General features: G+C 43.8%; 1 protein-coding gene across 6 annotated transcripts in view; it reads left to right on the top strand.

Annotated features, from left to right (window-relative positions):
• The window catches only part of ptprea (protein tyrosine phosphatase receptor type Ea), a 56,072-nt gene that overhangs the window by 26,325 nt on the left and 6,313 nt on the right, over positions 1 to 23,434 (top strand). For 2 of the 6 annotated variants that reach the window (XM_047608749.1, XM_047608750.1), the window contains exons 3-15: positions 14,922 to 14,999; positions 15,492 to 15,588; positions 16,063 to 16,133; positions 16,930 to 16,974; positions 17,649 to 17,785; positions 18,436 to 18,526; positions 20,154 to 20,230; positions 20,522 to 20,558; positions 20,665 to 20,762; positions 21,394 to 21,513; positions 22,155 to 22,318; positions 22,641 to 22,776; positions 22,902 to 23,051. In XM_047608749.1, coding sequence (XP_047464705.1) covers positions 14,927 to 14,999; positions 15,492 to 15,588; positions 16,063 to 16,133; positions 16,930 to 16,974; positions 17,649 to 17,785; positions 18,436 to 18,526; positions 20,154 to 20,230; positions 20,522 to 20,558; positions 20,665 to 20,762; positions 21,394 to 21,513; positions 22,155 to 22,318; positions 22,641 to 22,776; positions 22,902 to 23,051 — 1,296 coding nt within the window. In that variant the 5' untranslated portion in view covers positions 14,922 to 14,926. Of the gene's footprint in view, positions 1 to 5,661; positions 5,683 to 14,921; positions 15,000 to 15,491; positions 15,917 to 16,062; positions 16,134 to 16,929; positions 16,975 to 17,648; positions 17,786 to 18,435; positions 18,527 to 20,153; positions 20,231 to 20,521; positions 20,559 to 20,664; positions 20,763 to 21,393; positions 21,514 to 22,154; positions 22,319 to 22,640; positions 22,777 to 22,901; positions 23,052 to 23,434 lie in introns of those variants that run through there. The other 4 variants (XM_047608751.1, XM_047608754.1, XM_047608752.1 and 1 more) reach the window with 4 other exon arrangements.

A 23,434-nucleotide genomic window follows, 5' to 3' on the forward strand; every position in this document is an offset into this window, starting at 1 on the left:
CTCTGATGAGTCACAAGTTTTTTGGAGGCACAAGAGAGACCTACACAACATCAGGAACGTGGTCATAATGGTGTAGTTGATCAGTGCATTTGCTTCGTTTGATAAATCTTTAAGGAATCTTTTTTTTAAGTTAAAAAAAAAAGTGTTGCCATTAAGTGACTTCCTCGATCTGGACATGCACTGTTTACTGCGTCAGCTGGTGAAAAGGGCCTTGCAACAGGAAGTGTTGTGGAAACAGTCCTGAGAGCTGGGGCCTGCACAATAGTGTGCACTTCAGGGAAGACAGAATGTAAAATAGTATGTAGACATGTCTTTTTTTTTTTTTGCTTTGTACCTTGATATTTGGAAGCCATGTGTTGGTTAGATGCGTGGCTAAGGCAAGTCTTAAGACTCATGAACCTCAGTTTTTTCCTTACAAAGCTTTATTAAAGCCGCACTGTTTGAGGCACGCCGAGGATAAAGCAGACGGAGATGAAAGCGAATCCAAACATAAGGATGTAGTTGACGTCTGCCGTCAAGTGACATCATTAGATGCTCTGCTCCGTTCTTGTCAAACATTCACACACATGGTTTGTATTTGTAACTACAGATTCGTTTTCCTGTTATTGCGATCCGCGCTCGGTGACTAATCAGAATTTATACCACGTTTAAAGGTTTTCTAGCCGAGAAACCCCCTCAACACCCCGTGCTTTTGGCTTTTCCTGTATTTAACAATCCCCCTCATTGTTGTGCAGTTCAAATATTTTAGTCCCCGCCAAGCTGTTTAATGACATGTGGAGGTGTGTGACCATGACAAAATAAGGACAAAGGGAACTCGCAGGAGATGGAAGAATGGGAGAACAAGGCTCCGAGTCTCCGAAGGAAGGAAAGGGAAAGGAGTGCAGACTATCTGTGTGTTTTTGTGCTAAAATGTGCCGCATGTGTCATTGTCTGTCCAGCTGCGTCTGCGTGTGTACGTATCTTATCCAGGGTGTTTGTCAGGAGTGTGGGGCCGACTCGCTCCCATTTCCCCTTCTGGAGCAGAGCGGTACAGGAAGGCGGGCTGGTTGGCTGGCTGCACAGGAAAGGAAACGGTCTCTATCAAACAGCAGATGGAGCCCAGCATGTGCTTACACTGCAGAAACACACACACACATAAACACTACACACGTAAGGAACTATGCGGAGATACAGTAGCTTTTACTGGGAGTGTGACCTAGATCGCGCGTCGCAAATGTCAGCGGCGAAGAATCTGGACGGTTCCTGGTTTTTTAGTTGGATGGGAAAGACACAGGTGTTTCGAATTAAAGCGTCTTCACTAAAAGGAAGGACCTTTTCTTTTATTTTTGGAACTTTTTTGTCTGCATGCGCCCCCACCCCGAAGCGCTTTATTTATAGTTCAAACGGCGCTGCAGACCCCTGCAGCTACAGTGTGCAACCTTCAAATTATAGCTTACCACTAAAAGGCAAAGCAAGCTTGTTTTTCTTTTTTTGTTTTATTTTTTTGTTTTTGTTGGGAACACTGGCAAAGCTTTTGTTCGCAAAATTGAAGGCAGATTCTCTTGAAAATCCTTCCAACCGTGTCCTAACATCTTCCAGTGAGCTTAATGTGTCAGGCCAGTCTTAGTCTTATTTCTCATATCAGCGAAAATAGCTCAAGTTCTTAGGGATTGTGCAAATACCTCTGTGGCCTGCAGGTCAAACTTATTTGTCTGTTGCTGAGATTCAGTGAAACCAGTGTGTCACCACCACCTCCTCCTCCTCCTCCCCCGCTTGTCTTGTTTGTGTTTAAGTCCGTGATTTTTGATTTCCTGTCGTGCCTCTGTCAGAAGTTATTAGCGAGAGCGCGGCTCTTCCCCGGCATAGCGGCCTGCCTCACAGAGCTTTTGTAAGTAGTGAAGAAGGAGCGAACAAGGATGTTGCACTTCCTTTTTTTTCAAGAGGGCGGCGAGGGAAGCGGGCCCTCTAAGAGGCCTTGGACTCAGTCATTTGCGCTCCGTATGGTCTGTGTGTGCATGTCTTCTCATTCGTGTAACAAGCCCGCTTAGGAGCGAGGACAATGAGGCTCACTATGGTGCCGAAGGCCCCCGCAGAATGACTCATATTCCTATAGAATTTGGCCAGAGAGCAAACAACGGGGTTGCACAATCTTAATCAACAAAGTGCTGCTCATAATGTGCTCTGCAGGGGCCGTGATCCTGTGAAAGAGGATTGTGAAAAGTATGTTAGGTTGAGGTTTGGGTAACATAATTACTGTGCTCCCACTTCCAGTTTTCTCCTCCGAGGAAAGCCGCCGCCGCCACCACCGCGGCCGCCGCTCAAACCAGCAATCACCGAATCTCCTCCGCAGATGTAGACCGGTTGTTTTTCTGTTTGTCAAATGTTGTCGGCAGGTGTGCGATAAGAGCCTTTACTCCTGAAGATAACATGTGAATGGGGAGCTTTTGTTATGGCAACTGGAAGTGAGCTGAGCTGAAGTTATGTTTTCCATGCAGACAGTCTGGGGACATGTCACAAGCCAAAAGCCAGTTATCACCAAGGCTCCTTTTTTTCTTTTTTTCTTTTAAAGAGAAGGGTTTTATAGTCTGCGTCTGCACAGGCCAGACACGTCTGCCGAATCTCCGCAGAGCAGCGGAGGCAGGCTCCTCATCCTCGCTGCATGGGCCGTTCGCTTAGCCCTTCTGGTCCTTCATCTCATCCTCTCCTCTTCCTCCTCCTCCTCCTCTTCCACCTCCTCCTCCTCTCTCTTTCTCCCCCAGAATCAAGTGGCTTTTTGTTCTCCCGCAGTGGTGCTTATCACTTGTTTCTCCACCGCTGCCCTCCCCGTCCTTCTCTCTGGTAATGAAAGGATATTTTGGGGGATAGATCTTGTCTGCTCTGTGCACATCCCAAAGGAGCGCGGTTATCCGTTTCTCCGTTTCTGAAGATGTGGGTTTTATGCAAGGCATCACCCCCCTCCGTTCTCTGGTGGGCGGTTTTTCTGTTTAACCCCGGTCCTCGTATCAGTGTTGATGTTAAATAAATCTCGTGGCAGGAGAAGAGCTCTGCGGACTGTCATCTCTACAGGCATTGACACTGCAATTTATTTGAATTCATTTGAGTGAAGTGGGTTTGTTTGTCCCGCGGGAGTTCTCGGTTGCCTGTTATTTCTTTTCCTGGATAACATGACTTAAAGATGAGCCATGCATTCTCAGGGGAGACAGTCTGGTTGGTCGTAAAGCTTTCTATAATCAGACTCCCAGATGGCTTCTGAGTCAGCACGGTTACGATCCCACATAGAAGTATGTTCCTTAATCCTTTTAATTTGATAGAAAACATTGTCAGAGGGACCTCAAAACGCATTTATGGCCAGTTAAATAGGTGTTGTACCCACAGCGTGTGGGTACAATTGCTGAGGTGATCCAAAAGGGTGTGGTTTCTGAATAGCTTAGCTCTCTGATTAAGTCACAATTCAATGCCACTGGCAAGAGTCTCAAGCATAACATTATGACCACTTTACTAATATTCTGTAGGTCTTCCTTGTACATCCATAACAGTACTGACCATAGACTGTAAATAAGGATGGACGACTGAACAACTCCTCAAAAGTGAAGTCAAAGCAAGTAGAGCTCCCCCTGGTGACTGGCTGCAGTATAGGTCATAAGCTCCACCTCCTCCATGTTACTTGGGCTGTACTAAAAAAAAATTTCAAGGATGGTTTTAGGTTGGTTTAATTTTAGGTAGTTAATATGATACTGGAGCATATTCAAGTGTCCATTTTTCTGATAAGTTTTGTTTTAGTTTGTTATTTGACGCTATAGAATGATCACTTCAAGTTGCCATGCCAAACACTCCATGAAGTGGCCCTGTAACAGTAGGAAAAAATAAATAACTACACTGTATAATCCAATATTTCCTTGTTACTAGTGGCAGTAGAGCAGAGCGCAGTAAATTAAACAAAACACAAGTGTGCTGGCGAAACTGTGGGCGGCTCATTAATATCACAGCTCCACCTGGCTCCACTCTGGTACTGTACTGATTGGACTCCAGCTCCAAACTCGTAACACGGCGCCGCCCGTATCCCCGGGAAACTAGCATCAGTTTGATCAGTGGGAGGAAGTGGGGACGCATTGTCCATATTTATATACAGTCGATGATTCTTATTCATCGGAGAGTGGACATTGTGCATCACCTTGTGCCGTTTTTCATATATATATATTTTTAAATTCATACTGATAAATTTCAGAATCACCCTCAAGCCATTTGAAGAATAGTTTGAGTTCAACAAGGATCCTGCAATTGGTTGCTGTTAACACTAATCCAAGAGCTTGGTTATATTTCTCATATGTCCTTCTTCTTCTTCTTCCTCTTCTCACCCTCTGCATGTCTTTTAAAATACCACCTGTCCACAGCACGGTGGCGATAATCACAGAGTGCTGCAGGATAATGAGAAGTGTCACAACGCTGGCTCCGTCATTTTCGTCCCAGCCGCCCTGCGTTACGTAGCCTATCTATGGCTCTGATTCCAGGCCATTATTGCTCTGCCTCTGAATAATTGAAAGAAGGGAGGAGGTAAATCCCAGAGGTGTCAAAGTGGCAGAAAGATGGATGCCGCGATGTTCAGTGCTGTCAGGTTGGGAGGTGTAAGGGGCTGGGAGGACATGATGAGACCCTCAGAGGGAGATTGCCCCGACACACACACGTGTTGTGGATGATGGACCGCGAGGAAAATGATTTCTGGCACGGTGGTCCTCAAACGGGCCTTGGCACATGTGTTTCCCATGGATTCTTGTAGTGTTTGCGCACTTGTGGTGTATGTGTAAGGCAGTTTCGCGGCAGTGCCAGTTGTTAGCGGGTACGCCGCAGAAATCTGTGCGCACAGTGCGTTTGTGCTGGCGCGTAAATCCGTGGATGAGGAATGATTAAAAGACCTACTGGCCGCTTTGAAAAATATTAATGTGACTGTACGTGTGCGACACACAGACTAAGTGAGACTCGAAAAAAGCCAACTTGAGTCGGAGCTCTGATGTGGTGCTTTCCAGCGCAGACATCACACTGGAGTAAATATTTACAACCAATTATGCTCTCGGTTTCCATGCCTCAGCGGAGTACGAGGGGAGCTGCTAAATGCTGTAAACGCTGAAGATGTGAAGTTCTATGCTGAATGCTCTCAAATGTCACAGTTATGGCTGGAATGTTTTTAAGAGGATTACCAGTAATCGCTTCTCATCTCTTTCTGTGTTATTTTTAACTAATGTGCAGCAGATAAACGCTCTTATTCTCCATGAGGACAGCTAACTAATGGCGGTGCTTTCAGGGTCAGACACAGTAGTCGCCATATCTCAGTCAACAGGATGTTATGGCCTGAACCTGGCAATGGACTGCAACTTCTTTTTTTTCTTTTTTCTTTCCCGCCTGGCAATGTCTAATAGGGTGTTCTTTTATTCGTCAAATGTTTATTTTCTGCAGTCATTCATTTGAACAGAATAAAGCACATAACCGCATTTTCTGATACGCTGAGCTTACATCTCCATGGGCGATGCACAGATTGTTCCCATAGAGGTGGAGGGCTAACACTGCGGAGTGGAGCCAGCGGGTCCCCAAGGTCATTACCACTGCCACAGTGTCTGGGCGCCCTGGGAAGGAGGCAGGAATTGATTAATGACAATGCTACGAGCGCAGGAGGGGAGGAACCCACGCTGGCAAGAACGCAGTGCTGCAGAGGTAGAGTTGTTGCTGTTGCATGGTGCTATAGATAGGCCAAGTGTGAGATACTGCAGAGTGTGACACAATCCTACTTCCCCAGTTCAGTATTAATCCCAGTGAGCTCAATAGAGGTTCAAAACATATATAGCACTGAATAGTGTGCAGTTGTAGGTGCTTCTGGTGAGTTTTTAGCAATGTACTTGAAAACACACTTGCTAAAAAAAGTATTATTTTACTATTAGTGTATTGGTTAACATTATTAGTCACATATGTTTAATCCAAAGCTTGCACACATACCCTTTCAGATGCCCTCTTGGAAAAGGGAACCAATATGTTATAGGTCTGTGAGTTGTGGCTGACTGTTAACGGCTAAATCAGTGTTAGCGCAGAGAGGCTTTCACGCACCCCCCAAATCTGCAAAAAACCAAGGTAATACCTGTGTCAAATGTGAGAAACCAAACTAGTGAGTTTGTGGTATCTCTCGTGCCTGAACATTGCATTTTAACAGGTGTAATTTCCTTAATGTGACCAAGTGTTAATGTTTCCTGAAGCTAACCAAGCAACTGAAAGTGACAGAAAATAGTAGCATACAGCGAGTCAGAATGAAAGGATAATGGTCCTACAGTGCCACCAAGCTGCAGTCCCCTGGGTAAACACACATTTGTGACTTAATTAAAGTTTTTGAACTTTTGAATTTGCCTTTTGTATCAAGAGTCAAGGAGGTGGATGGTTTATTTGAAGGATTCTACATCACAATAAGAGCAGATTAAAAGTATAAATATGGACTAGTGGCACTTTCAACTTATCTAAATTATTTAAATACTGCTTTTAATTAACTTGCACTTAAGACACAAAGTAAGATCCTAGTTATAATCATAATTTTACCTGAATTCAGCCAAACTATTCAACATTAAATATGTAAATACCATTATTTATGGTAACGTTCTTTGTTTTTCTTGCAGCCATGGTCTGCATCTAGGTTCGTAAATGCCCAAACTCTCCCTTCCCACACTATTTTTTTTTCTCCAGGAGCTGATAACAGACAAAAGGCTTGATTGACATCTCAGGTTTTCAGTGTCTGTGTGCTGCCTTTAGTTTTCCTTTTCTTCTTTTTCTTATATTAAATAAAGCTGACATGTTCAGCCTCCTACAGGTGTCACAATGGCGGCAGCACGGCCGGTCGGGTTCCCATGGGAACGCACTGCGAGAACAATGTTATGCGCATTTAAACAAATCCGCGGTGCACTTTTTTAAAAATTGGTTCAAATGAGATATAATGAATAGGCTGCAATGTGAATAGTGGAGAAAATTGGCTCCTGCAGGTTCCGTTTAAACGTTAAATATATTTGCATGAACATCGTTTATTGGACTTTAGTTTATACGTGTTATTATTAAAAAAAATAAATAAATCAGCGCGAATTCTTGCTTTAAAAAGAGCAACAGTGAACACCTTGTCCAACTAGGTTACATTGCACGGAAAACGGTTGCACATCTGTGTGAACAGATGGACACCGCAGCACATTCAAGACTGTGAATGTAGTGCACTGTCCTTTAAATAGCTGACCCGGCCTAGGTTTGCTCACTGCAGTTCCCCAAAGGCGAGCACAGAAACAGAAAGACATGGTGGATCTTGTTGAAAATGGTCTGTGGTCAAACCTGACTGAATAAAACGTTACCATGCATGTGTTTCCTCTCTTAGAGGGTTTCAGGTTTGTAGAAATGATAAGTGCCCCAGTATTTTTTGTTTTGTTTTGAATTCAGTAAAGTTCAGAGACGTGTACAGTATAAGAAATGTATGAATTAAAGGTTAAAATGATGTAGTACAGGCCATAAATCTCTATATACCAACTAATCCCTGTCATAATCTGTGTATTTGTTTGTTTTTTATTCAACTCACAGTTTTTTTTTTCTTCTCAACTTTTGGTTTCCCGCTTAAACATTTTCCGCACCTTTCTTTTGAGGTAACCAGACATTACACCTAAACATTTGACGCTATCCGCATTACACCACATGACTTCACATCACACTTGGGCTTTCAGCCTGGCTGGAAGTTCCTCTAGTTTTGCACATACTAAGGTAGCTTACTACTGCAATCCAAAAGGCGGAAAACAAGGTCAACGGCTTACTACTGCAATGAGCAACTGGCTAAAAATAAGAAAGAAATCTGACCGAACTCAAACTTGTGGTTCTTACGACGATGGGTAGGTGCCTTGAACCTGATGTAGCGGTGGAGGACTTCCAGGTTTGGTTGTAACCCAAAACCATATGTACATAATATTAAATAACATCAGTGCTCTGCAACTGTACTTGAGGTTTAACAAAGCCATTGAGCTGTTTCTTCCGAATCTTCTGAATGAATGTTTAAAACATTTATCCGATAATTGAAGTGTTGTTGTTTTTTTGTTTTTTTTTTTGCTTTTTTTTTTTTATGTAGTTTTACTTATATTTGATTACTTTTTGCATTTCCCGCCAAAATGAATTTGGTGGGAAAAATGCTTCCTCTTACCCATTTTAGACCTATATTGATATTGCTATGTAGCAGTTACATAAATTGATAACATTACCTAATTTGCTTTTTATACATTTTTCTAGTTGTTGTTTCTGACCTGTGAACATATACTTCCAGTGTGTACACACTGGAAATATTATACCAGTTCATTAAATACAGGTATATACGGTTAGCTAAGCTTAGCATAAAGACCGGGAACAAACAGCTAGCCGTAACTCAGCTGTGAAGTGTTGTACACGTCCTTTATGTTTAAAGGAAGTAATAAAATTAATGAATGCTGACTGGTGTGACTTTAAGGTATAGGAAGAGCTTTATTTGTACATTCAGACAGCACTAGGCTACCGGTTTTGTCCATATGTTTATGCTAAGCTAAGCGATTGGAGCATCATGAGAATGCTATCCAGTGTTGTCAGATTTAAAAGTATCATACCAGAGGCTTGCAGCTATTGTATTTTATGAAAAATTATTCTCCGCAAGTCTTGAACCAAGAGAAAAAATACACAAAAAAACACTTACTACCAGAGACGTTGTATCAACACCTCTTAGCAAATGTAGCCACATTGTTAAGGTAAAATAATGTAAAATATGCTGTCGTAGTTATATTTTGTATGAAACATATAGAAATTAAAATTCCCCAGGCTAAAATAGTAAACTATATCAGAGTGCTAATGATATTGAACGTCTCTAGTCATACGTTTTGGGAAAGGAACAAAATGGTTGCTGCCATATTTCGAACACAGCAGTGAGGGAAGGAACAGAAGGCTCTGAGGTTACTGGTTTTCTCCTCTAATAAGCCATCTTTGGGATCAGTTATAAAAACCTTGTGCCCTAAAGGGTAAACAGTCTGACATCTTTTTGCTCTGAGGACACAATGTACCTCCTGCCTGCTTACCCTGTCACATCGAGCCTACACCCACAACCCATTTTTCAAATTCCCCAGCTGATGTATTGGAAGGGACAGAGAGACTCTGTGCCCAGAGAAGCCACGCTCAGTGAAACTGACAGTGCAGGGAACGTCGCGTTTCCCGTCACAGCCAAAGACAGCCCGTTTCTCTGTCTTATCTCCTAATTGTAACGAGCTTGTCCTTTTCTGATGGTGAGGTTCCGAGGGCTCATTAGTGAGACAATGGTAGAGAGCTGCAGGGGTATCATTATGTCACTCCTGAAAGAACGACAAAGCAGGAAGCAAACCACAGGGACAACACCAGTCCACAGAGAGGAATAGCTCATCCTTGGAAACAAAGCGCCGTCAGAAGGGAAGCATTTATCTGCCGCTTGATTTGGGATCAGATTGAGTTGTGACATTGTCGTAACCCACGTTCGGATAAAGAAGGGACGCCGAGCCTTGCAGTGAGCTGCTTGTTTTGTGTCTTGCCTCTCTCTGTGCGATGTGACACGGTGATCTCTTTGCATGTGTGCGTGTCCACACTTTTGTTTGAGTGCAGGGAGATGTGCAGGTATTTGGAGGAGGCAGCTTGTAATCAGCAGGAGACTGAGCTATGACTCATGCAGTACATGCCAGGTGCTGGAGGTCTCTGGGAACAAAACATAGGTGTGGTATTTACAGGGGTCCTGGGTGATCCGATCATATCTGGACTGCTGAGTACATAGCACGATCAGGCATAAGATTATGACCGCCTTCCTGATATTGTGTTGGTCTCCCTTGTGTCTGCAAATCAGTTGTGACTCATCAGAGAATGGACATGGGCCTTCTGAGGGTGTTTTGTGGTGTCTGGCTACAGGGTGTTGTTAGTCGGGGGGGAGGGGGCTTTCCGTCCTATGGTTTGAAGGGAGGGGCCTCTGGGGACCATCCCACAGATACTTGATCTGTTTGGTATCTAGTGAATTTCAGATGCCAGGTCTTCTGCTGTTTTTTTATGTTTTGTTTGTGTGCCAGTTTGCATCCTAGTGGGGGTGGCTGCTCCCATCAAGGCGTGTCATTGCTATGGGGAGGGGGCATCTGGTCTGGTCTGGATTTCAAAAGTTTCCCCAGCACAACACTGAATTGTCATGAGATGGTAGACGTTGTTTACTTCTTCTGTCAGTGGTTTTAATGATACGGCTGATCGATGTATGTATATTAATATGCATCTCAACATGTATTTAAAGTGACTTGAGATCCAGTTACAGTTCTGCCCTCTATATGCAAACAACACCTATGTAAGTAGAGGCTCAGAAGAATATTGTTGCTACCGTCTAAAAATAATGTGCGCGCACACACACACACACACACACACACACACACACACACACACACACACACACTACAGACGATGTGGAGCATAATGGGCAGTGAAGTCTCCTGCACGCACATTAAATCATCATTTATTTATCTGATCTCTGAAAAATGATTAAAATAGAAGCTTTGTGTTTATTATGACCGAATGAGGTGGAGGGAGTCGTCTGCGTCGGTGGTCATGTCTGTTCGTGCTACAAAAGCGATGCGGTCACAAGTAGCTGAGACCACTTTCAAGTGAGGTCAGAGTCTGTGCGTGCACAACGGGCGTACACCTGCGCTTCAAACCTGCACCGGACCCACTATAGTGGCTGGATGGCGGATTGTGGTTTAGGGTCTGTGGGTGTGCTTTTGTTGTGTAGAAGGTCGTTGGTTCTGGCTCTTGCTTTTATTTTACAGATATACATGAAACTATTCTATGGGCTGCATGAAAACAAGATCTTTATCTGTTACGTAAACAAGCAATGGGGTCTTTATTTTTTTCTACAGAGAACTGAGGATACATCATTTACACCTCAGAGACAAATATATGACAGATTTCTCACCCTTTGCAAAAATAAATGGGAGACTTAAGATTAGATCATGCACGTTTTAATAGTAGCAGAGCTGATACAGGCTTTTCAGGGCGGATCGCACTTTTGCTCTGATGTAACGGCTCTTGTGTTCCCTCGTCTTCCCTCATCTGCGTACTTTTTAATTATAATTTTAGAATTTGTTGTAATTTCCACCCTGTCTGTAAATAGGTCTCTTCCTTTGTCAGTTGGCAGCAGTTTGAGTAGGATATACACCGCCCAAGCGTGTCATTATGACCACTGTGAGACTGACGAAAACCTCATTCGTCATAGATATGTGTACGTGACTTTGAGGTCTTCACCTCATCCAGTGTGTGCATAAAGTGTAGCCTCTGTCAGCTTCAGCACTCTGCGCTCACAGAGCTAACTCTATGCTCGCGTAACCGGGGTCACACATACCACGGAAATAACTGGCTGTCTAGCCGGCCAAGACAATAACTTTCCCCACAGCTACTGGCAAATGTCTCCCGCTGCAAAATAAGGACGAATTAGAGCTTCCCCCGAGCTGACATCTCCCATGACCCATTTTCATTATAGCTAATGGTTGGTGGCTAGCTGCTGAGTGCTAAATGGAGAAAGGACAATACACAGACGAGAACCCACACAACGTGATGATGGTAGCTGTTTGACCAGAGTCTGACCCAAGCTCAACCATGACTAACACCGACAGTCTAAATTTGAGACTTGTGGACTCGTGGCTGGTGGGTTCTGCGCGACACGCTGGGAGCAGCAGATTATACACCCAGAGCAACAAGAGGCAATCTTACAGGCCGAGGAGAGGAAGTGGTGATCTCCTCAGAGAGTGGAGCAGGAGTTGAAAAGCCGGCAGTCCCACGGGAGTAGCCGAAAACATGACGGGGTGACACCTCCAGGGGTGAGAACCGGTAGATGCTTATAAGTGGCGTCAACTCTTAGCCGCGCGACACAGCCTTAGGGCTAGCTGTGGGCGCTCTGCCGGGTGTCCCCGTTGAGCCGTCACATGCACAAACAGAAACAGCATACATAAAACTCCGGGCAGCTTATAGCTCACGTAGTGCAGTGAAAAGTCCCCAAATGGTGCTACAAATATATTTTCCACATCACAAAAAAAAAAGGCTTATACTGATACTCTGGGGATTCTCACACTGTATAAACTCAGCTGCATATCCTCCCCCCTTTGCCAGAGCTTGTGACATTTGCAGAGGGAGCCTTAAAGAGGGGATAAAGCATGGGGAGAGCTGGAGAAAGGGGAAGGAAGAGGAGGAGGGGGGGCGTGCTCCTCTTCTCATTAGAATTCTCTCATCAGTCTTCCCCACGGAGCAGGGGCTTGACATGTCAGGGTTTATTAATCGCTCCAGGAAATATTATTGACCTGGACCTTCTGCTCCCCGTCTCCCTGCTGCAGCCGGTCTCTTTTTTTTTCCGCCCCTCTGTTTTGCCGCCTCCACATTCCTCCGGTGCTCCTCCGCCTGGACACATTGCAGGACACTGCGGCACGGCGCGGAGGCTCCAACAGTGTCTTCATTGACTGTGCGCTCGGCCTGTGCTTTCATTTCACCGCAGCTGCAGATGCACCAGCGCCGCGCACTCGCGCACACCTGCAGCCCCCGGGGGAGGGTAAAGGGTAAAACACACCCTGCTCTCCTTCGTTATGGTGCGATGGCGGCTCTGTGTTGGCGCACTTCGCTTAGATTCCAACTTTTGGGAGGACCCGAGTCGGAAGAAATACCCTTAGAACCGCGAACGTCTCAAGGCCTATTGGTTTTAAATCTTACCAGCATCTTCAAAAAAAACAAAAAAGGGGGGGAAAGAGGTGCTTAAAATCAATGTGACGCGAAACCGCTTCTGAATGCTGAAACATGAGAATCGATCAAATGCTCCTTTATCCTCCCTCCTCTGCATTCTTCTCCCAGAGGGAAATGAGGAGAATGATCAGAGCCACACAGCCGGGAATCCTAGATGTCGCCGCTTGGATGAAGAGGAGGAGGAGGAGGAGGTCTGGATGAGGCTCACGGCTGCTGTGGGTGTTGGTGTGCGTGCACACGTCTTGTACTGGGGAGATGATATCAAAGAGAAGGGGCTGAGGGGGATGGTGGCAAAGAGCGGAGCATGAGGGTGGAAGAGTTAAGCCTCTCTCGCTGGTTGACTGTAGATTTCGCCCGTCACGATCTGATGCATACCTTTTCAGCTCGGATTAAGCATTCGCTCGTGGGTCGATGTACTTTCGCTGACGCGCGTGCTGCGTCGACTGTGTGCGACGGTGATTTCTGACGTATCGCGCTCTAAAACCGTACCCATGCACTATCCCGGGGAAACCTCACGCGCTTTGGCATGCCGCTGGAGGAAAACAGCTGCTATCAGATTAAACTGGAAGCTTTCTTTCCTAGAGCTGATATGACACTGATGACTGAATGTTGTTTTTATGTAATTAAAGGCATTGAGTTGAGATGATTGCAGTTGAGATATTGACAAAACATAACAACATGAGACCTTTTTTTTATTTTGAAATAAAATTAACCCTTAGGCAACCTTACAGAATTTTTTTTTTAATTTTAAGCCTGTCTCTACAAAATTTCGATGTTAAAAGAATATATTTTACAGAACACTTAATTTATTTTATTTATTTTTTTTACCACCCTTTTGTAAACTTAATGGACAAAAACGTCAATGTCCAAAAAACTGCTATAAAAACTTAACGGATTAATATTTTTTTCAGATTTTTTTTTCTGCATAAATCTGTTAAACCACTTCAGTACTTTACAAAACTACCAAAAAGTCAATCATTTTGAGGAATTTTAACCTTTTAAATACCAGTTTGGTTACTTGAAGTCACTGTTGTTTTTACACATAAAAAGAAAAGAAAGGAAAAATTTGCTATTTTCCATAAAACTAATATTGGGTGACTGAGGCATTTTGTTCAGATCAGTGTTGGCTATGACTAAGATTATTTAAAATATTGACTTGATTGCATCATTGGTTTTAGCATCAGATTTAGTATTTTCTACCCTCTTGTAACCTTAGCGGACAAAAATGTCCCATTGACTTCAATTATTACTACATTTTTTAATCTCTCAGCCATGGCACAATAAAATCATCCATTCTGCAATATTAGGGTTTCATTTATGAGAAAAATGGCCAAATTTGTCATTTTTAGTGTTTAGTGTAAAATCAGCCATTTCCCCATTATAGGGCATATGCATAAAACGTTTGTTATTTCGTTCACTGGTTTTGTGCCTGTGTTATTGAGCTTAGCAGGCTGTTATGAGGTGCGTGTGTGTCTGTGTGCGCCCGTGTGTGTGTATTCAAAGCCATATATAGACTCTTTTCAAGAAAATAAAAACATGTGAAGTGCAGTAAGAGAAAGGCTCTTACCCAGCAGTTTGTGAGTTTCCGTACCTGGCAGAAGTCCTGTCACAAACAGTTTGGAGCTTGGTTGTCTGGTCATTTCATTCCTTTGACAACCAGGGACCAATATGAAGATGTTCTGCTCTGTGGGAAAGGGTCAGAATCCGTTAAGTTTTTATAGAAGTATTTGGACATTTTTATCCGCTAAGCTTAAAAGAGGGTAGTAAATTAAGAGGATGTCTGATGGTTAAATTCAGAATTAAAAAGTGTCTTTCCCCCAGCCTGGATACTACCTTGCATTTTTTTCTGAATGGGTTTGACTGGAATGCATGTTATTGTTTTGCCAAAACTGCTGTATCCTGCCACCATGTGGACATGTCCGGCATTACACCCGGGTTTTCATGACAGACTTCATGAATGACCAGGATATGAGTGTGTTGTTCCATTGTGTCTCGGTTGAACTTTGCATCGATGAGCACATTCCTGGAAGCAACAGTCACGGATAAAGAAACATGCCTCAGATCTGTCAATAGCGTCTGTGTCCCCTGAACACTGATATTATGAATCCCCACTTTACTAAATTTAATATCCGTCTTCATTTTGTTTTTCCCCGCAGTCACAATGGTCCCGCTTGTGTTTTTGGTGGCAACCACAACAACATTCAATGCCACTGGCAATGGCAACCATACACAAGGTAAGAACAACAACATGTGAGGCTGCAATTTGCGATAGCGGCAAAATCCCATCGTCGCCCAGTGCAGTCATCACTTACACTGAAGATATGATCATTATAGATCTGCAGAGGGTGCATTTGCTTGATAATAGCCTTTTCTACAGCCCTTGTTATTACCAGATCACAGCGAGCTCCAGCAGCCCTGGACAGTAATTTACAGCTTATTGTACATCTTATTAAACACGGCTAATGGCCTCTCATTTTCTGTTACACATTTCTGCACGCTAAATGCTGCTGAAGTCAGTTATTAAACAAGGGCTGCGGCCAGGAGAAAACACATCAGGTACTTTACCGTGCCTTTATGTTTATTTGATGCGTTCATGGCGGCACACTGCGCTGCAGAAAACACATTTGCGCACAGACATGTACATGGCTGCCCTCGGCCCCTCTTCCTGCTGTTTTGTTGGCGGTGCCCCTTGACCCCCGGCTCTGCTTCTCCTTCTTCTTCCTCAGAAGACGCTCTCTTCCCCAGCCACCACGTTGTCCCCGCTGTGCTGGTTCTGTCCCTGCTGCTGCTCATCATCATACTGCTAGCCTGGTACTTCCTCAGGTAAAGAAAAAAAAAAAAATGAAAAGAAAAAAAAGAAAAAAAAAACAACAACTCCCTGCCCTTCACTGACTGGCTGAGAGCCAAGCTCAGGGGCAGAGCTCAGGGTGACAAACACTTCCTCCTTTAGTCACTGAGGCGGAGCCCAGCCAGGAAGTGCTGCAAGCTGACTCCCTCTCGTGTTTAGTGAGAACAGAACAGGCTGTGACAGCGGAGCTACGCAGGCAACTCAAGGGAGCGAACAACTAATTCTGTGCCACATTCGAGACTAAAACACTGTCTTTCCGAGGCACCAGCTAATGAATAGAAATACCTTCTTAAGCTTCAGATGGTAGGACGGAGCGATTTTTTTGTTTGTGTTTGTTCACCTTTCTTGACCTGGTTGTGTTGCCTTGCCATCCTCCCGGTTTATGTTTTATCTCATGGTGTATTTCTCATCTTATTCTGTTTTTTTTATTTCCAACCCCCCTCCCTCAGGAGAAACCAGAGAAAAGCAGTCGTCACAACAGTTGACAAGAAGATGCCAAATGGCATCCTGGAGGAACAAGGTAACGTTGTTGTGACTTGCACATTGTGAGAGGTAGAAAAGACATGTTGTAGATTGTGTAGAGGGACGAGGGCACGCAGAAACTTGAAGCAGTGAAAAAGAGCTCGGGTTAAGGCAGACAGTAGGAGGTGTGAAGAAGTATTATCTTCGTAGCCGTTGTAGGCAGCCTGCATTGCACTGTGGCTGCGCTATATTTCCTGTGGTTAATCTGAAAAGCCAAAATACATATTCTACACATCTTCTCCAACCTTTATAGCGTTTTTGACGCTGCACACAGTAACAGTACACGACAATAAGATCAGAGCGGGGCCCCCGAGCTGCTTCATTTTAATTCGGAGCTGAGCCGTGTGAAGTTTGATAACAGCCATCAAGGCCGTACAGGAAACGGTACATATAGAGGATCTTGCAGATGTTTTTGTTTTGTTTTGGGTTTTTTTTTTCCTAGGAAGCATTTTCTTATCTGAAATTACAAAAGAATGTTCAGAGCAGGTTGTATTCCTGCAGATGGAAAGTAAAACTAGGATGCGTTGCTAGAAAAACACACAGGGAAGAAAACGTAGGAATCACCAAGCTGGTGATGAGCTGCTGATTATAGTTGTAAACCCGGAGTTTAAATTAATATATAAATAGATACACACATATATAAAAGGGGGTGAGGGAGGAGTACACCTTACCCATGACTTTGTGTGCCCCTGTGTAACCTAAAAACAGGAGCAGAAGTGTCAGAGTGAATCAGATGTTTTAATGCCCCTCTTGACTCCGTTCGTGTGACCCGGTGTATGTGTGTTGTGTTTTAGACCTCGGATACAGTACTGAGTCGTTATGCACCATTGTACCACCAGGTCAGGTATACAGGGGGTGGCGGTATCAGGATTTTACTAACACCCTCTCTCTCTTTATGCCTTGTTCCACCTGTATTGGTGCTAACCGAATGCCTAGTCGGGGCGCTGTAAGTGGCTTCTCCGTGGGTTCCTTTTGTTCACTAACACCTGTTGATGTTTGGTCGTCGCTGAACGCTTGCGCGCCATGTTTCCGCTCCGCGAAATGATCAGCGCAGGATGAAAGTCTGATAAGTCGATGTGTAGTAGTTCAGTAGATGTATGATCGAGTGGTTCCCAACCAGATGTGGATGTGAAAGTCATAGGTTAACGGTTTGAAATTATGTTATGGTTAAAAAATGAATCCATAGTTGAAATATCTATAAGTAACTGCTAAATAAACCTGAAGTAGTAGAGCCAAATTAAACAGCGACAGGTGCAAAGAGTTTTTTGTGACTGGGCTGTTTGACTAAAATGGTTGGGAACCACTTTTCTAATTAAACCCAATGTTTTATTACTCTGAAATGGACCTTTTAACATAGCAAAACTTGACCGAAACAATCAAGTTGCCTGAATACTGAGCTGATCGATGCAACAATTTAAGTCAACGCGACAAATAATAATCAGGATGTGCGTATTAAACCGGTCGATCTTTCGAGCGGGAGCGATGAACCCTCTCTCTCTGCTTCTCCCCATAGAGCAACAGACGGTGGTACTTCTGCCCAGATCCCCTTCGGCCTCCAAGACCTACTTGCCCATCCCGGTCGACCACCTCGAGGAGGAGTACAGGCTCCGGTCGGCTGACGATGGCAAGCTCTTCAGAGAGGAGTACAATGTAAGCGACGCGCCCTCAGTTTTTTCCTCCTGGAGGTTTGTGTAACAGTCATAGAGCCGGTCTTCTCAGTTCTACGCAAGTACCGGATATAGTGTTTGTATTAGGTGTCTGATGAGTCACTGCGGTACATTCGTACTGATTTATAGGACTGCGTGAAAATCTTTTGAATCAGCTCCGTACGAGATAATGCAGAAAAGAAGGAAGTCGAAATCGCTGAATAGATTAAATCGCCGACAAATTATCCCGAATTCGACTGAAACCATGACTCACGCATGTATTTTTATCAAGGAAAACTACAGGAGTTGGACGAGTCACATTGTCTGTGACACATGACACTGACATGCACCCACACATGCATGAAAAAAATACCCCTTCGGCTATCTTTGTCCACGATTTAGGATCTGAGTCAAAATAAAGTGCGGTTCATAAAGTATTTCAATCGGCGCGTTGGTCAGCGCAGACTGAGGAAGTTGCGTCTCTCTGCATTTAATGGAGCACTGTTTACTGTAGGTAGCAGAGGAAGTGCCTACATGGAGGCCGAACAAAGCCCCACACACAGCAGAACACAATACTCTGGCCGCGAGCTGCCGACAGGGCCATTTCTCAGCGTGCTGGGCCACATGTGACAAGTGCGTCGTTTTGTTTTGCAGTCCTTGCCGGGAGGTAATGCCCAGGGAACATACGAGGAGGCCAACAAGGACGAAAACAAGGAGAAGAACAGATACCCCAACATCCTTCCTTGTGAGTGTTACTTTCTGTTCTGGAGGAGCTCGCTTCTCTTTTGAGTCACATCTAGAACGCAGTTTCCTGTTTGTGCACGTGTCTTTTCATCTCTGTGACTTTCTTTCATGCAGTAGATCATGTATTCATTCACTAAGAAATGCATCTATTCCTCTTGTCATTTCCAGCCTTTTTTGCATGAAAAAAACCAAAACGTTTCGGACGTACCCAAAGTGAATTCAGGAATATTTTTCTTAGGAGCGCACGCACGGTCTTGGTCTCCATTGAAAGCCAAGACTCTGATGTTTTTATCAGAAAAGTCAGAATCATTCTAAGCGGTGTTCTTGAGTAAGCGAAGTTGGCACACAGTTAAAAATAAGAAGTTGACGTGTTTTTTTGGTTTTGAAAAAAAAAACGTGTTGGTTGAATCGTATGACGTCTTTTATCAGTGAAATCAGAAGGAAATGCAGCATTTACGCAAACACAACTTGCTTACGGAGCTCTGCCGGGTGGTATATGGGACAGCCACTGCTGTCCCATATACCACCCGGCAGAATATTAAAGGGTTAAGTTTCCTCTTGTACGTTCCTGTCTCATTAACACATGTTTTCTTAGCTGTTCCACCTTTACCTAGTCTCAACTGATCCCTGAAGGAACATTTTGAGAAATATGCCTATTTGCTTTCTTGCCAAGGGTATTGTGAAAAGACTGATAACACTCCCATGGTGAGTGAGCAAGTGGCTGGCTTACCACAAAAACAGATGGCCAGGTGTTGCCATTAGTGTTATGTTAGTGTCAAAGTAATCCTGCCCACAAAATGTATGCGGTGGGTTGTCTACAGTCTCTCTGTTCGATTACTGATTATGATTATGATTATGCTCTGGCAAAGATGTGTCAGGCTAATCTAATTATATGGGCGGGCTTTGTGCGGTCATGGTGGACCTAGTTTTTCTCTGTTTACGTCACCAGACTCTGATAGGAAATGAGACCACACCGCACATTAAGAATAATGCTGAGGTTGTACAAAAATATATACAAGGATGCAAAGGAAATTTACGCATACAGCTACACCGATCAGGCATAACATTATGACGATGTTCCTATAATATTGTGTACGTCCCCCTTGTGCCTCTTGTGTCTGGCGACAGAATGACGTTAGTGGGGGCCTTTGGCCTCTGTGCATCAGGCTTGTTCCAGTGCGTCCCATGGATTCTTGGTCAGTTTGGGATTTGGAGACTACGTCGACACTTTTTTCATGTTTTTTGAGTTGTTCCTAAACCATGTCGGGCTGCATCCCGCTGGGGATGGCTGCAGCTATCAAGGATTGTCATTGCTGTGGGGTGGGGGCGTCTGGTGTGGTTTAGGTGGGTGCTACATGTTGCATGAATAGCAGGTTCAAAGGTTTCCGAGCAGAACATTGAATTGTCAGAAGATCACCAATTTCTCCTGTTGGTGGTTGCAATGTTGTGGGTGAACGATGTATTTTGACATTCTTTGCCCACGCGGATTCTTCTCTTCTTGTTTGTGCGCACCCCTTTATGGATATACTATTCCTTATCTGTACAGAATTAGTTCTTAATCACACTCTGACAGACTGTGGCTATTGATTGTCCAGGTACGTCTCTAAACCTCCCGTTCTTTCTAACAGATGATCATTCCAGAGTGGTGTTGACTCAACTGGATGGAAATCCCTGTTCAGACTATGTGAATGCTTCTTACATAGATGTGAGTCTTGTTTTTTTTTACTCCCCCATCAGATCGATGACTATTGTCTTATTTAAAAAAATTGCAAACATTAACTTCACCAAGGTAGCATGTACAGGCTTAATTAACTGACAGTAGCTGTTCAGGAGCTGTAACTCAGTCATTTTGAAGTTAATTTTTAAGTAAGTAAGGACTTCGTGATCCACGATGCATTAAAAAACTGAAATCAAAGAGTCTTTCAGTGTTTTCAAAGCCGCAGCTGACAAAACAGTCCGACGACAAGGTCATTCATTTCTATTATTTTTCTGCCAGGGTTACTCGGAAAAGAACAAATTCATAGCCGCACAAGGTAAGCCGTGAAAGTCAGATACATAACCACGTTCACACCTTCCTTCATGTTTAGTTGAAACATTAAATTTTTTTTTTTTTTTTTTTTTTTTTCTCCTGTGTCTCAGGTCCTAAAGAAGACACCGTAGCAGAGTTCTGGAGAATGATATGGGAGCAGAAAGTGGCGACCGTTGTCATGCTGACAAATCTGAAAGAAAGAAAAGAAGTGAGTTATTTTCAGACTTGTTTATTTCTTAGAATGTTGTTTTTTTTTGCGGGTTTTTTTTTTTAGCGTTTTTTTTTTTTTTTTTTTTTTTTTTTTTTTTATACATATCCTGTGCAGGAAATGCTTTGTTTCAGTCAACCCTAATTTTGTTCTTCAGGGGAAGAATGAAAGGTTATCGGTTTCATTGGTTTTAATCAGAGGAGATGTTGTGGAGTTTAATTCAAACTACTCGTTACGCACCTGTAGGCACCTGTTTCTTTACTATAATTGCTTTTTTTTTTCACTGGGAACCTGAACTCCTTCACTGAATGAGGAGAGATGGCGAACAGACAAAAAGATCAATAAGTGGAGGAGGTGAAGATTTAAATCAGCACGGGGATGGGTTGAAATCAATTGCTACATAATGTGTAATAAAGTCCTCTACGGTAGTATCATAATCACCCTACAAAGATATTGAGTAATGTCAACTCTCTCACTTACAGTAATCGAAACTGACTAACTGTGAAATTGAGTGTGTCTCACCTTAAAAAAAAAAAAAAACTTTGCCTTTTAATAAGGGAAATCCATGAATATGCTCTGGGACAACTGATTTTTAGGTATTTACTGAATTATGGATGTCGTCTTTCTGCAGGACAAGTGTTACCAGTACTGGCCCGACCAGGGCTGTTGGACCTATGGGAATGTGAGGGTGGCCGTCGAGGACTTCACGGCTCTGGTGGATTACACCATACGCAAGTTCTGTGTACAATATGTACGTATGGTGCTTCATAGTAAAGTCTTAAGTTCCTTTTTCGTAATCATTTCTCAACTATGATTTCTGAGGATTTGAAAAAGCTGATGGTTCCCTGATATGGTTTCTGTTTTAACCATGGACAGTAAAAAGGTGGACATGGAACCGCTCCCCTAAAGTGAAGCCAAAGCGAGTATTGGTGACTAGCTACAGTTTAGTGTCATAAGCTCCACCTCCACTATGTTAGCGGGTGGGACTTTGGATGACTAAAACACAGAAGTGCACAACAAATATTGTTTTTCCAAGGATGGTTTCAGTCATTTTAGGTGCATTTTTGCATTTTTGATTAGTTTTGTTTTAATTATATGACGCTATAAAAAAACAGGATGTGACATCAGGATGAGCACCAGTTGCCCAGGCAACCGTTCCATGTAGCATTCCAGTGGGATGGTGAGAGTTGGAAAAACAAAATACAGCTTATAATCAGATGTTTCCCTGGGAAAATAGCACCACTTTGGCCAATGTGATGAAGTGGGGATGCGTAGTCCATATTTATATACAGTCTATGGTTGAAACCAAGATTTGCAGTTGTGTGTCTTTTAACTTCTTCAAATACCGACTCTTCTGTTGAATTCTAAGTTTCTGCCTTTGTGCGTCCGTAGCAAGCCAGTGATGCCGCTAAGACCCCTCGTCCGGTCACCCAGCTCCACTTCACCAGCTGGCCTGACTTTGGAGTTCCCTTCTCTCCCATCGGCATGCTCAAGTTCCTCAAAAAGGTCAAGGCGGTGAATCCAGCCTTCTCTGGGCCCATTGTCGTCCACTGCAGGTACCAGGCAGTCGAGCTAATGGGAGCTCGGTGTTAATTATTTTGTTGTTTACTGGGATTGCGGAGATTATGAATCAACACAACTTTAAATGGTTTTAATTATCCGGCTTGTTTCTGTGGGGATAAATATATTTAGGCTCATGCATCCGCTTTGTGTGACTGTGGGAAAACAGACTGTCAGCAAAGAGTGGAAACAATTTGAGTGACCATAGCAATGCATGTGTTTACAAGCACAGATGTCCCTTTGTTTGTCTCTTAACATCCAAGTGTCAGCTGAGGATTGTGGCTCGCTCAGTGTGTGGTTTGTTTTTTGTGCCTCCAGCGCCGGTGTCGGGAGGACGGGAACATTCATCGTGATAGACGCCATGATTGACATGATGCACACGGAGCAGAAAGTCGATGTGTTTGGGTTCGTCTCCAGGATACGAGAGCAGCGCTCGCAGCTAATTCAGACAGATGTGAGTCTGGGACAAATTGCGTCAGCCATTTGTGTGGGAAGTGTGAATTAGGCTCTCCCTTAAATCGCCCACATCCACATCCACATGCGGCGCATTCATCTGTTTGCGTGTGTTCTCACCCCCAGATGCAGTACTCATTCATCTACCAGGCCCTACTTGAATACTACCTCTATGGAGACACGGAGTTGGACGTGTCGTCTCTGGAAGGACATCTGCACAAACTGCACAACACGTTTGCGAACGGTGACCGGGTCGGACTGGAGGAAGAATTTAAGGTTAGATTTCAGAAACCGAGCCCAAAGATCACATGTAATAAAAAAAAAAAGTTAGCTCTCAGTTTGGTGTCTGAAGGTGTGTGTATTCATCCGGAACAGCTTCACACATGAAATTCAGTTAATTATAAACGTCCTCGCTTTTGGTACAAAAAAACAATTACCCCAAGAAGTCAGTTCATGTCTAGAAACTTAAATAGCACGCGCTTCCTCTGGAGCATTTTGTCAGCGCACTTGTTGTCGTCCATTAGCTACAGCGGCTTTAAAAGTTGGGCGAACGCTGTTCCAGTTTTATGAAACATGAAACGATGTGCGAACATTCCCACACTACACATTCAAGCAGCGTTACCTTGCAGCCAGAATCCGCTCGATTGATCGGTCACGCT

Source organism: Mugil cephalus, chromosome 16, assembly GCF_022458985.1.
Source record: "Mugil cephalus isolate CIBA_MC_2020 chromosome 16, CIBA_Mcephalus_1.1, whole genome shotgun sequence".
Lineage (NCBI taxonomy): Eukaryota > Metazoa > Chordata > Actinopteri > Mugiliformes > Mugilidae > Mugil > Mugil cephalus.